At 46.1% G+C, this 15068-nt stretch overlaps 1 protein-coding gene across 1 annotated transcript in view; it reads left to right on the forward strand.

Moving 5' to 3' along the window:
* The window catches only part of LOC140424319 (uncharacterized), a 135319-nt gene that overhangs the window by 63341 nt on the left and 56910 nt on the right, over positions 1-15068 (forward strand). The window contains exons 4-5 of the mRNA XM_072507855.1: positions 14273-14480; positions 14886-15024. Of these exons, the coding sequence (XP_072363956.1) occupies positions 14273-14480; positions 14886-15024 (347 nt within the window). The remainder of the gene's footprint in view (positions 1-14272; positions 14481-14885; positions 15025-15068) is intronic.

A 15068-nucleotide genomic window follows, 5' to 3' on the forward strand; every position in this document is an offset into this window, starting at 1 on the left:
TGGATGTAAATGATGGCTAGCAGTGCAGTAAATCTTTATCTGCTCCCTGACCTTTATGAACTGATGTGAGTTGAAGAATGCAATTTCCTGTATTCATACCCAAAATACAACTAGGAGATTGGTTTAGCCTACTTGGCTAGACAGTTGGTTTGTGATGCAGAGCAAGGCCAGCAGCGCGGGTTCAATTTCCGTACCGGCTGAGATTATTCATGAAGGCCCAGCCTACTCAACCCTGCCCCTCACCTGAGGTGTGGTGATCTGCAGGTTAAATCACCACCAGTCGGCTCTCCCCCTCAAACCTATGGGCATCTGGGGCTATGGTGACTTTACTATTATCTTTTACACCATTGGAATGAGTGGAATTAATGTTCATAGATTTATCATTTGTAAGTACATAGATAACAAAACAGACAAATTAATAAATAGCTGGGATGGTATGTGGTGCAGTGGTTAGCACTGGGACTGCGGCGCTGAGGACCCTGGTTCGAATCCCAGCCCTGGGTCTCTGTCCTGGTGAAGTTTGCACATTCCCCATGTCTGCGTGGGTTTAACCCACACAACCCAAAGATCTGCAGGTTAGGTGGATTGGCCATGCTAAATTGCCCCTTAATTGGGAAAAAAAAATTGGGTACTCTAAATTTATTCTTTTAAAAATTTAATAAATAGCTTAACTGATGTCCAAAACTGTATTTTAAAAGATCGAAATGTTGTTGGTGGCCACCCCAAAAATTTAATTTAGTCGGTGTATAATATTTGACCCATTTTAAAACCAGATTAATTTCTTAAATGCCATCCAGTAAAAATTGGAGATGCATAGTTATTTTTTTTAAAATCTATATATTTTATTAAAGTTTTCAAACACAATTTTTCCCCCTTACAAATCAACAAAAACGGTAACATGATAACTGATAGATAACATAGTTCACTATTTTATTTAAACAAACAAAATAACACGAAATAGTGCCCCCCCGCCCCCTCACCCCATCTAGAACACAAACAATTTACCTTCCCTCCCTTCTCTCCCCCCCCCCCCCCCCCCCCCCCCCCCGCCCATCTAGAACACAAACAATTTACCCCCCCCCCCCTGGGCGGCTGCTGCTGGCTATCTATTGTCCCCCTAACGTTCAGCTAGATAGTCGAGGAACGGTTGCCACCGCCTGGTGAACCCCTGAGCCGATCCTCTCAGCGCAAACTTCATCCGCCCCAGTTTTATGAACCCTGCCATATCGTTTACCCAGGCCTCCACACCGGGGGGTTTCGCTTCCTTCCACGTGAGTAAAATCCTACGCCGGGCTACTAGGGACGCAAAGGCCACAATATCGGCCTCTTTCGCCTCCTGCACTCCTGGCTCATCCGCTACTCCAAATATAGCTAACCCCCAGCTTGGCTTGACCCGGACCTTCACCACCTTCGAGATCACTCCCGCCACTCCCCTCCAGTGCCGGACACGACCAAAACATACGTGTGTGGTTCACCGGGCTTCCCCCGCACCTCCCGCACTTGTCCTCCACTCCGAAGACCCTGCTCAACCTCGCTCCCGTTATGTGTGCTCTATGTAGCACCTTAAATTGGACCAGGCTAAGCCTGGCACACGAGGAAGAGGAATTTACCCTACTTGGGGCATCAGCCCACAAACCCTCCTCAATCTCCTCCCCGAGCTCCTCTTCCCATTTTCCCTTCAGTTCTTCTACCAGCTCCTCCCCCTCTTCTCTCATCTCCCGGTATATTTAGGACACTTTGCCCTCCCCGACCCACACCCCCGAAAGCACTCTATCCTGGATCCCTTGTGTCGGGAGCAGCGGAAATTCCCTCACCTGTTGTCTCGTGAACGCCCTTACCTGCATATACCTAAAGATATTCCCCGGGGGCAGCTCTTACTTTTCCTCTAGCGCTCCCAAGCTCGCAAACGTCCCATCTATAAATAAGTCTCCCACTCTCCGAATTCCTGCCCGGTGCCAGCTCTGGAACCCTCCGTCCAACCTCCCTGGGGCAAACCTTTGGTTGTTCCTGATCGGGGACCACACCGAGGCTCCCAGCACACCCCTCTGTCGCCTCCATTGCCCCCAGATACTTAATGTTGCCGCCACCACTGGGTTCGTGGTAAACCTTTTCGGGGAGAGCGGTAGTGGCGCCATTACCAGCGCTTTTAATCTCGTTCCTTTACAGGACGTCATCTCCAGCCTTTTCCACGCCGCCCCCTCTCCCTCTATCATCCACTTACGGATCATCGCTACGTTGGCGGCCCAGTAGTAGTCGCCCAAATTCGGCAACGCCAGTCCCCCTCTGTCCCTGCTACGTTGCAGGAACCCCCTCCTTACCCTCGGGGCCTTCCCTGCCCACACGAAGCTCATGATGCTCCTATCTATTTTTTTTTAAAAAGGCCTTGGTGATCAATATAGGGAGACATTGAAACACAAATAGGAACCTCGGGAGGACCATCATCTTAATCGCCTGCACTCTGCCTGCCAGTGACGGCGGCTGCATATCCCACCTTTTGAAATCCTCTTCCATTTGCTCCACCAGCCTAGTCAGATTGAGTCTGTGTAAGGTTCCCCAGCTCCTGGCTATCTGAATCCCCAGGTATCGGAAGTTTCTTTCCACTCTCCTTAGCGGCAGGCCATCTATCCCTCTACTCTGGTCCCCAAGGTGTATCACGAAAAGCTCACTCTTTCCCATGTTAAGCCTATATCCCGAGAAATCTCCAAACTCCCTCAATATCTGCATAACCTCTGTCATCCCCCCCCCCCCCCTCCACTGGATCTGCCACATACAGCAGTAGGTCATCTGCGTAGAGTGACACTGTGTTCCTCTCCCCCTCTAACCACCCTCTCCATTTCCTGGAGTCTCTCAACACTATGGCCAGTGGTTCAATTGCCAGCGCGAACAGTAATGGGTACAGCGGGCATCCCTGTCTTGTTCCCCTATGTAGTCGAAAATACTCTGACCTTTGCCGATTTGTGACTACACCTGCCATTGGGGCCCCATAGAGGAGTTTAACCCAGCTGACAAACCCCTCCCCGAACCTCCTCAGCACCTCTCATAGATACTCCCACTCTACCCTATCAAATGCCTTCTCTGCATCCATTGCCGCCACTATCTCTGCCTCCCCCTCTGCTGAGGGCATCATTATCACCCCCAATAGCCGTCGCACGTATAAGTATACCTTATGGACATGGGAGAAAAAGGAGAACTTTGGCCAGCGGCCTAGCAAATCTCCACGGATCCACTCCCCCCATTTGGTCCATAAACCCCCTAAGCACCTTGGCCGCTGCCGGCCTTCTTCCGGTCCTGGATCTAGATCTATCTAACCCTGGGTCTAGCACGGTGTTGAAGTCCCCCCGTCCCCCGTCCTCCCCCATTACCAGGTTTCCTACCTCCAGGTCCGGGATGCGTCCCAGCATCCGCATCATAAATCCCGCATCATCCCAGTTCGGGACATGCACGTTGACCAGCACGACCTCCATTCCCTGCAGTCTGCCACTCACCGTCACATATCTGCCCCCGCTGTCCGCTACGATGTTCCTAGCCTCGAACGACACCCGTTTCCCCACCAATATGGCCACCCCTCTATTCTTTGCGTCCAGCCCTGAGTGGAACACCTGTCCCACCCATCCTTTCCTTAACCTAACCTGGTCCGCCACCTTCAGATGCGTCTCTTGAAGCATGGCCACGTCTGCCTTCAGTCCCTTTAAGTGCGCGAACACTCAGGCCCTCTTAATCGGCCCATTTAGGCCTCTCGCGTTCCACGTGATCAGCCGGATGGGGGGCTGCCCGCCCCCCTCCCCTGTCGACTAGCCATCACCCTCTCTGGGCCAGTCCCACGTCCCGGTTCCGCGCACCCACCTGTCCCCCAGGCGGCGCATTCCCGCCTTGACCACCTTTTCTCTTACCAGCTCCCTTTCGATCTCTGCAGCAGCAACCCAGTTGTCCCCCCCGCTAGATCCCCATCTAGCATGGTTGCTCCCCCCATATTGCTTCCGAAAGTCAGCTGACTTCAACTGACCCCGGCTACTCCCGCTCTCTCCTTGGCCCCCCCCCCCCGTGAGGAACTCCCATCCTCCTTGTGCTGATCTTCCCGCCATCATCTCTCTGGCGCGGGAAAAGAAAAAGAAACCCCGCGCTTTCTAGAACCATCCTGCCCCCCCATGGCGCAGCGCCCCCTACCGCCCCATTCCCATTCCCCATCCCCCGCCTGTGTCTCTTCTCCCCCCCCCCCCCCCACCGGCGCCCACATTTCTCAGTGTCCCCCCCCCCCCATCCCAATTTACACCTTTATACATCAGCATTGTCGTTTCCCCTCCAACATCAGTCCCTCAGTTCTGGTCCAGTTTCTCTTTTTGAATGAAGGTCCATGCTTCTTCCGACGTCTCAAAATAGTAATGTCAATCCTGGTGCGTGACCCACAATCGCGCCGGCTGCAACATCCCAAACTTCACCTTCTTATGCAGCACCTCCTTGGCTCGATTGAAACTCTCCCTCCTTCTCGCCACCTCCGCACTCCAATCCTGATACACTCGCATCACCGCATTCTCCCATCTGCTACTTTGTACCTTCTTGGCCCATCTCAGAACCACCTCTCTGTCATTGAAGCGGTGAATTCGCACGATCATTGCCCTAAGTGGTTCTCCAGCCTTTGGTCTCCTCGCAGGGACCCGGTGGGCCCCTTCCGCTTCCAAGGGGCCCGAGGGGGCCTCCGCTCCCATTAGCGAGCGTAGCATCGTGCTCGCATAAGCCCCGCCGTCAGCTCCTTCCACTCCCTCGGGGAGACCCAGGATCCAGAGGTTCTTTCTCCTTGATCTATTTTCCAGGACTTCAATCCTTTCGATGCACTTCTTATGGAGCGCCTTGTGCGTCTGCATTTTGACCGCTAGGCCCAGGATCTCATCCTCGTTGTCCGTTACCTTCTGCTCCACCACACGGACCTTCTGCTCCACCACACTGAGGTCTATCTCCTGGGCCTTTTGTGTCTCTTTAAGCCCCTCGATTGCCTGTAGCATCGGGGCCAGCACCTCCTTTTTAAGCGGCTCCACACACTGTCTTAAAAATTCGCCTTGGTCCGGTCCCCATGTCGGCTGGGCTCCCTCCGACGCCATCTTGCTCCTTTCTTTCTTCTGCCGCTGCCCTCGAGGATTCTCCGAGATCTGACCGCCGCCGCCGATATTTTTCTTTCTCACTGGGGGGGACTCCATGTTGCCTCACCCCACACCGGGTTTCGTCAAAAAATAATTTCCTGTTGCGGCTCTTAAAAGAGCCCGAAGGTCCGTTTAAGCTGGAGCCGCCGAAACGTGCGGCTTAGCTGGTCATCGCCGGAACCGAGATGCATAGTTATGACACTTAAATTTTTTGTCTTGACAATTTCATCAAAATTGCCCAAATATCCGAATTTTTCAGCTTTCCTTTACATGAATCACCAATTTCCATCCACATTTCATGTCTTTTGCAAAGAATTAATGATTCTTCACTTCCTCTTTCCTTCCCTTCCTTGTGTTCCATATTCTGTTGCAAATCCCCACCCCCCAAAAAAAAATCTTCATTGCACTGCACCATGGGAATCTGCTTGATGACAGTTAAGTGACTGCGTTGGGACACCACTGCATGTGCAGAAGTCCTTCTCACTGATGTCCAGAGCCAGGAGTGAGTCAGCCTCTGGGCAATGACAGAAAATTGACAGCAGTGCCTGCAAATAACAAGGCACACATTAAATAGTCAGATGGCACCCATTGGTAAACCACCAATCAGCATTGAGGAAGCTGGCAGGAAACTTCAGTTGAACCACGGCAAGTTAAACCAAATTCCTCATTGAAAGGCTTTGTGCTTTCCTGCTTGCTGCTCCGGGTGCAAACAATCTTTTTTCCTTTTTAAAAAATTCATTCATGGGATGTGGGCGTCGCAGGCTGTGCCAGCATATATTGCCCATCCCTAATTACCTTTGGCGTGGTTAAGAGTCGCCCACATTGCTGTGGGTCTGGAGTCATATACAGGTCAGACTTGGTAAGGATGGCAGATTTCCTTCCCTAAAGGATATTAGTGAACCAGATGGGTTTTTATGACAATTGACAATGGTTTCATGGTCATCACTAGACTTTTTTTTTGATTCCAGATTTTTATTGAATTCAAATTTCACCATCTGCTGTGGCGAGATTTGAACCTGGGACCCCAGAATACCCTGGGTCTCTGGATTACTAGTCCAGTGACAATACCACTACCTCCCCACACTAAGTACATTTGCTATTTAAAATCCAGCTTCTGGCCAAAAGTACCAATTTTAAGAACCCAGAGTGTATATGAAAATAAATAAGGCTCTTAGAATCATAAACTCCCTACTGTGCAGAAGGGGGCCATTTGGTTCATCAAGTCTGCACTGATCCTCTGAAAGAGCACCCACCTCGTAACCCCACTTAATGTTTGGACACCAAGGGGCAATTTAGCATGTCCTATCCACCTAACCTGCACATCTTTGGACTATGGGAAGAAACCGAACACACTGAGGAAATTCACGCAGACACTGAGATTTGCAGTCAGTCACCCAATCCCTGAATTGCACCCGGGCCCCTGCTGCTGAGGCAGCAGTGCTGACCCACTGAGCTGCCCCTGAACTACATTTTTAAAATGGAGATTGGTCTTGCTATTGTGCATTGTACAGTAAAATTAGAGCAGAACAGAAGACTCTGGAATCTTGTGACCAACAAAACCTTGGTTCTTATGAAAATGAGGGAGAAATGTCTTTGAAGCAAAAGTCTGTGGTTCGCAACTGCTATCTTCAATAGCACTCGATATGTACACACTGAGCTCTGCATTCTTGGGGCTTTTCGGTATGTTTTACTTTGACTTTTGAAAATCTGGCCACCCTAGTTATTAAGAAATGTAATCATGTTGTATTACAGGTGAATGAATTGATACGGACATCTAAACTACTCTGTAAATTTGAACTAGAACTGGAGCATTAAGCATGAACTGCTTAAAATTGAAAATATCCAGCTTGAGCTAAGAAATCGGTTAAAACAGAAGAGCTGTTAATTGGAGATTAATTTGGGTATTTCATTGGCGAACACCCTAATGGGTCAGAGGACAAATAACCCATGTGCCGTGTCACAAATCAGGAAAGCCTCAGGCTAAATTTACTGAATGAACTAATCTCTGCAAGGATGGAGTGTTACAATTGATGTCAGTAAACCAGAGGGGAATAAAGTTAATTGCATTCCAAATTTTTCAGTGCCTTTTGGCAAAGGAATGTTTATATTGATGTGAACTTTGATAGTGGGTTGTAGCACAGCCAATAGTCTGCTGATTCTCTCTTTACAGAAACGGGTAGAATAACCCCTTGGTGCTATGGGTGAGTGGTGTACTAAGAGGTCATAGCATAGTTACTGGGGTAGTAACCTCCGGCTCAAACAAATGCACCGGAGACTAATGACTGTAGTACTGAATACTTGTGCTCCAGCGCTAGCCATGCCTTTAGCCAAACTGTTCCAGTACTGCTACAAGACTGACTAATACCCAGGCCTTATTTGGTCCTGTCCACAAAAAGCAGGACAGATTTGATCCGTCCAATTACCTCATTATCAGTCTGCTCTCAGTGTTCAAAGTGATGGAAGGGGTTGTTGACAATGCTATCAAGCAGCACTTACTCAGCAATAACCTGCTCATAGATGCTCAGTTGATGTACTGTCAGGTCTACTCCGTTCTTGATCTCGTTACATCCTTGGTCCAAACATGGACAAAAGAGCTGGATTCCATAGGTGAGGTGAAACCTTGATATCAAGGCAGCATTTGACTGAATGAGTGTGATATCTATCGAGGTGGCTCAGCAAAATTGATATCAATGAAAATTGTGAAGATTACTCTCCTCTGGTTTGAGTCACACCTAACACAACACAAGGATAGTTGTGGCCGTTGAAAGTAAATCTTCTCATCCCCAGGGCATCACAGCAGATGTTCCTCTGGGAATGTCCTAGACCCAACTGCCTTTAGCTGCTTTATCAATAACAAGTGAGAAGTTTGTTGAAAATTGCACAGACTTTGGGACCATTTGCAACTCCTGATATTAATAACAGTACATGTCCACAGGTAGAAAGAGCTGGAAAGCATTAGACTTGAGGCTGATGAGTGGCAAGTAACATTACTCCATGAAAGTGCCAGGTAATGAGCATCTTTCACAAGAGAATTAACCATTTTGCTTTGATGTTCAGTGGCCTAACCATCACTGAATCCCCCACCATCAACCATTCTGGTGTTCTATAAATAGCTATTGGTAATCAATCATGTTGAGGATTTTTTTGTTGTTGCAGATAACTGCGTGGAAGTGACATGCCAGTGTTGGCTGTAAGTCTACCAACGACTTAAGAACCATATCTCAGCCTTGCAGGTTCTCCAACAGTGAGGGCATTAGTTGTCAGCGATCAGAGGTGGCAATTGTTGGCTAGAGCTGCTGCTCCTTTACCAGACTTTTCATCTCTGTCTGTTCTTGAAAATGTTGACCATTTTTGAAGAATCTCCATTTTGGTTGTGTTTGGGCATATGCTTCCCATGTGTTGATTTTTGTAGAGCAGAACTTAATGGAGGTTTTGAGAATGACTTTGTGTGAATGGACTCCTTGGCATAGAGCTCAAAGTAGAGCAATATTTTGGATGGTCTTGCATCCAATGTGCATTTCTATATTGGCATGTATCTTGGACACTCATTTTCTTGTCTTCCTGCTTTATCCACAAGATCGTTCCAAGATGGTATTTATTTCTATTTTTCTGGGAGCTTAATATGGCATCTAGTTGTCGAAGCTTCACCATAGACCAGCATGGGGCGAACCTATAAATGGACTGAGTTTAGTATCAAGTCTGATTTAACTATTCTCAAACTCGAGTATGTAATAGACCGAGTGAGGGCAGCACGGTGGCGCAATTGGTTAGCACAGTTGCCTCACGGCACCGAGGTCCCAGGTTCGATCCCGGCTCTGGGTCACTGTCTGTGTGGAGTTTGCACATTCTCCCCGTGTTTGTGTGGGTTTCCCCACAACCCAAAAGATGTGCAGTGTAGGTGGATTGGCCAAGGTAAATTGCTCCTTAATTGGAAAAAATAAAATTGGATACTCTTTTAATAAAAATAAAAAATAAAAAAAAAAAATTTTAAGTAATAGACTGAGCTAACGCATTTGGTGGTGTATCTCAATCAATGTCAGCTTTTTATGATTTCCAGGATGTGGAGAAGCCGGCGTTGGACTGGGGTGAGCACAGTACGAAGTCTTACAACACCAGGTTAAAGTCCAACAGGTTTGTTTCGATGTCACTAGCTTTCGGAGCGCTGCTCCTTCCTCACCTGAGGAAGGAGCAGCGCTCCGAAAGCTAGTGACATCGAAACAAACCTGTTGGACTTTAACCTGGTGTTGTAAGACTTCGTACTATGATTTCCAGGGTATGGGAAGTGAGGGACCTTTTTTAACACTTCACCATGAATCTCAGTTGAAGGCATTGGACTGATGTGGGTTGGTAAAAGACTTTAGTCTTATGTTCTGGGAACGTCTCGTGCGTTCATAGGCATCAATGAATACATTAATTATCTGTTGTAGTCAATCCAACACAGGCAAAGTTATCAGGTAACCTCTCCACTATTAATTGAGTCAGAAGGATGGTTTGGTATTTGTGGTTGAACAGTTCTCGTCCCACTCAGGGAAAGGGCTAGAAAATGTGTCCTAAAAAGAGCCTGTCTCACACCATACCCAGCTGGAAAACGTTACGCAGCAGGATCATCTGTCACTGGTTAACTCCCAAAAACAAACATGCAATAAAGGACCTTGGAATATCAGGGTGTTAATGGATAACTCAGTTATCTGAGAGACAACGTTAGTATCCTGTGAACTTGAATGAGACATTGATTTGCCCCTCACTAACAGCTGCTTTGCCAAAGAATATAAGGGTGGTTGTACTTTCTTGAAAGTGAAATCACAAGAAGACCGCAGAATTCATTGTCAGCTCTGCCATCTAAAAATAACCCGTGACAAGACTCCTTGAACCTCCCTCTTGGATCAGTGAATGTTTTATGACGCCATCTTGACATTGATGCCGTTGGTGCTTCTGATAGCATCATAGAATGTACTGTGTAGAAGGAGGTCATTCGGCCCATCGAGTCTGCACCAGACCTTGGAAAAAGCATCCTACTTAAACCCACCCTATCCCTGTAACTCCGTAACCCCACCTACCCTTTTTGGGAACTAAGGGCAGTCTAGCATGGCCAATCCACCTAACCTGCACATATGTGGACTGTGGGGGGGGGGGGGGGGGGAGCTGCCGGAGGAAACCCAGGCAGACGGGGGGGGGGGGGGGGGGGGGCATGCAGACTCGCACAGACAGTGACTCAAGCTGAGAATCGAACCTGGGACTCTGGAGCTGTGAAACAACTGTGCTAACTACCACCATGCTGCCCTGTACCCATGTTAGTGGCCGATTGAGCTCACTTGGCTAAACAGCTGGTTTGTGATGCAGAACAATTCCCATACTGGCTGAGGTTATTCATGAAAGCCTGCCTTCTCAAACCATGCCCCTTGCCTGAGGTGTGGGTCAAACCATCACCAGCCAGCTCTCCCTCCAAAGGGGAAAGCAGCCTAAGGTCATCTGTGACTACGGCGACTTTACCTTTACCCGTATCTATCTTGGACTCAGTAAGAAGTCTTACAACACCAGGTTAAAGTCCAACAAGTTTGTTTCGAATCACTAGCTTACGGAGCACAGCTTCTTCACCTGAGGGGATTTTCACAGTAACTTCATTGCAGTGTTAATGCAAGCCTACTTGTGACAATAAATATTATTATTATTGTTGTTATACTGTGCCCATCCCAGTCCAATGCCGGCATCTCCACATCGTATGTTGGACTCTGAAGAGAGATTGAAAAAAGCCTTCTATTCCGACCTTGACGCAACTCCAGCAGCTGTGTAATCCCAGTTAAAGATATTTATAGGTGATTTCAGTGTCAGGGTGGAACCACATCCTTTGACTGAAGCTATTGGAAAGCATGGGATGAGTCCTGGAGGCTGGCACTGTCTAGAAGCTTAACTGGACCAGTCATTTAAATACTGTGACTACAGGAGCACGTTAAAAGCTGGAGGTTCTGTGGCAAGTAACTGTCCTGGCTCCTTGGTGGCTGTGAACCATCTTCCTGGGAGTACTCATTGGATGGGTGCATCTCAGCATCACTTGAAGCTCAACACCAGCCAAGTCAAAGCAGCATGCTTGATTGGCAAATGATCCACCACCATAAAGGTTTGTTCTTTCCACCACTGCGCAGTTGCAGCAGTTTGTACCATCTACAAGATACTGCAGCAACTGTCAAGACCTCCTTTGAGAGCATTTTCCAAATTTGCGACCTTCCAAATTAGATGAGCAAGGGAAGGCAGATGCCTGGGAGCATCACCACCTGCAAGTTTCCCTCCAACTTGGATGCCATTCTGACTTGGGACTATATTGTCTGCTGTTCCTCCACGGTCATTGGGTCAAAATCCTGGAACTCCCTCCCTAACATTGCCAGAGATGTACCACATGAACAGTGGTTCAAGAAGGTGGCTCTGCAACCTTGAGGGAAATTCGATGTGGACAAAAATTGCTGGTAAAACCAGCAGAACACTTTTTAACAAAAAGACTGCCGATGAAATAAAAAAACTTCCCAGAGGGTACCTGCAGCCTTTTGGAAAGCCTTCTCAGACATTTTTCCATGTGAAGTGGTGGTTTAAATCTCATGTCATCCAGGTCTGATGGTACACTAGAAACTGGCAAAATGAAATTCTCCGAGGGCGGCACGGTGGCGTAGTGGTTAGCACTGCTGCTTTACGGCACTGGGGACCCGGGTTCGAATCCGGGTCATTGTCTGTGTGGAGTTTGCACATTCTCCCCGTGTCTGTGGGGGTTTCACCCACGCAGCCCAAAGATGGTAGGTTAGGTGGATTGGTCACGTTAACTTGCCCCTTAATTGGGGAAAAAAAAATAATTGGGTACCCTGAATTTAAAAAAAATTCCACTGGGGTGGGGTGTGAAAATGTTCAGGTTTGCCTATTTTTTTAACTGGAGGAAATTGAGGCACAATTTTGGGCTGGCAGCTTGACTGGAGGAGCCATTTAAATTGATGGAGCAGTGAAGCTGAGTGCATTTTTATACATGATTGAAGCTGACATGGCACCTTCAAATGGTGCAGAATTTGGTTTTATAAAAATCAAATGTAAACAAGGTTTCAATATCGTTTTCATCTGAAGTGGAAGGGAAAAGTGTGTACAATAGTATGAATTAAAAATAAATTGTAGTTTACTAAAATTAACTATTGTAAATGGATATAATGCCTTGAGTTATATCTGTGCTGGTCGGTGACTCATAATTTTGGGAGTGGTGGTATTGTCACTGGACTAGTAATCTATACGCCCTGGGTGATGCAGATGGTGAAATTTGAATTCAATAAAAATCGGGATTAAAAGTCTAATGATGGCCATGACACTATTACCGATTGCCATCTGATACACTGATGTCCTTTTAGGGAAAGAAATCTGCCATCCTTAGCTGGTCTGGCTTGCATGTGACTTCAGATTCACAGCAATGTGGTTGACTCTTAAATGCCCTCTGAAGTAGCCTAGCAAGCCACTCAATTCCAGGGCATTTAGGGATGGGCAATTAGTGCTGGCCTGCCAGCAACGGCCACATGAAAGAATGAGTTTCCGCTTGACTCTCGTTTAAAGGCAGTTTCTGATTTCTGGACAGATTTAATAATCATTATTGTCACAAGTAGACTTCAATGAAGTTACTGTGAAAAGCCTCCAGTCACCACATTCCGGCACCTGATCGGGTACACTGAGGGAGAATTCAGAATGTCCAAATTACCTAACAGCACGTCTTTCGGCACTTGTGGGAAAGATGTGCTGTTAGGTAATCAATCATCTTACAAAAATATCAGTGGAAGACAAAAATAGCAGTAGAATATAAAACAAAATCCAAAACAGCAGATCTCTCATTTTAAATTTATCCTCCTTCTCCTGGCCAGCAAGTTCAGACTCCCAATCCCTTTTATTTACAGATGTGCATTTAAGGTTTGAGCAGTGCAACTTCTGTAAATCTTTTCCACAATTAGAGGTTCAAAAGAAGCAATCCCAGATCAACTGAAAGTTGAAACAGTCTCTTTCCCAATTAAGATGGATACACAGTTCCATGAAATTCAGAGTATTACAAAATACTTCAATCATTTCTTATGTGATGGCATGTGAATGATCTTAATAGTGCTGTATACATTGACGATAACTGAATTGAATTTGCTGATCTGCAAGCAAGCTGCAATCAGTTATGCTAATTTGCCATTGATGGAAAATGCGCCACTACAATTTGCAGCAGGTTCTAATGGAATCTTATTGAGTTTTAGAAAATTGTAATTGGAATGTTGTTCCAAAAGTGAGCTTTGAAACGTGTTGATCTGGTCAAATTGGCCAAATAAATAACAAGATAACTTCAGTTTCAGACATCACTGAATTTTTTGATAGATTTCACAAACTCATTTTAATTGGCTAACAGTTTTGTGTAAGCTTATTAAAATTTGTGCAGTAAATATATGAAGATTCTGGTGGTTACCTTTTCTTATCACAATGGGGACTTTTATTCCCCTTTATTGCTATCACCCTTCAAAATAACCTCAACGTGACGTTCGAGCCAGATCTGGACTTTCCATCTATTCTGTGACTGGCTGAGTACAGTGCTAATTCACACAGGGTGGAGCTGTACAGATAGGGTGGAAGTGTGGGTTTAGGTAGGGTGCTCTTTCCAAGGGCTGGCGCAGACTTGATGGGCCAAATGGCCGCCACCTGCACTGTAAATTCAATGTCATGCAGCCTTTTTCCCTTCCTTCATTATTCTCATTTCTTCCTTGCCATCAAAAGCCCAACCTGTTAAACTGCATAAGTAGAAAATAAAGATGGGCAGATTTTTGTTTCTTGGACAAACTTGTAATTTTTTGCCGAGCAGATTTGGAGTTGTAATTTCGTGCCCTAGTTTGAAAGATAATTTTGTCATCCACCAGTAAATTATGAAGTATTCAAAAGAAATTCTGTATCAACTGGTTTGGTGGTGTACTTTAACATCTACCTAGCACAAATTAAAATAGTGTTTAAAAATTAATTTGAAGCCTTTTCTCAAATGCAACTATTTTGTTTAGTTGCTGACCTAATTAATAATGAATCAATAATGGCATGTCATTTTACATTGGATTATGCCCGGGAAATAGTAGTGCTAACTCTCTCTTCTCCCCCTTTAACTCTGACAGTTGTGGACTTAATCTACTGGCGTGATATCAAGAAGACTGGATTGGTGTTTGGTGCGAGCCTGTTCTTACTGCTGTCTATGACAATTTTCAGCATTGTCAGTGTAATTGCATACCTTGCCCTGGCACTGCTTTCAGTTACCATTAGTTTCAGAATATACAGAGGTATTCTGCAAGCAGTGCAGAAGTCTGATGACGGTCACCCATTCAAGTAAGTATAATTTAAATTATTCTGCTTTACCTGGCATGTGTATTAACATATCACGTGAATAGTTATTGAGAAGAAATTGAGAAGGCATTCTCACCAGAAGTGCTTCTCTAAAATATGTATGGGACCTATATTTTATGCCCGCACAAGGTTACATTGTTTTTGCATATTCTTTTCAGTTTTGCAATACTTTTGCCCGAGTATCATTCACTATGATGTATTTTAGACAATTGGGAAAAATGCACAGCTCACTTTCAACCCCAGGCTACATTGCTGGAGGACATAATTAGTATTAAACATAAAGGCTAAGGATGATTTTCGATACATTAAGGTAGTGAGATCACAGCAGTGTTCCATTTTATTAGCAAAGCCCTATTTCGTAATATGATGCCACTATTCGTTTTCTAGGGCCTGTTTGGAGACGGATGTTGCTGTGTCTAATGAACTGGTGCACAAGTACAGTGATACTGGGCTAGGCCATATCAACCGTGTGATTACTGAATTAAGACGACTGTTCCTTGTTGAAGACCTGGTGGATTCTCTGAAGGCAAGAATTTATATCATTTTAATGTGTTAATTTCCTTATCAATA

Source organism: Scyliorhinus torazame, chromosome 1, assembly GCF_047496885.1.
Source record: "Scyliorhinus torazame isolate Kashiwa2021f chromosome 1, sScyTor2.1, whole genome shotgun sequence".
Classification (NCBI taxonomy): Eukaryota; Metazoa; Chordata; class Chondrichthyes; order Carcharhiniformes; family Scyliorhinidae; genus Scyliorhinus; species Scyliorhinus torazame.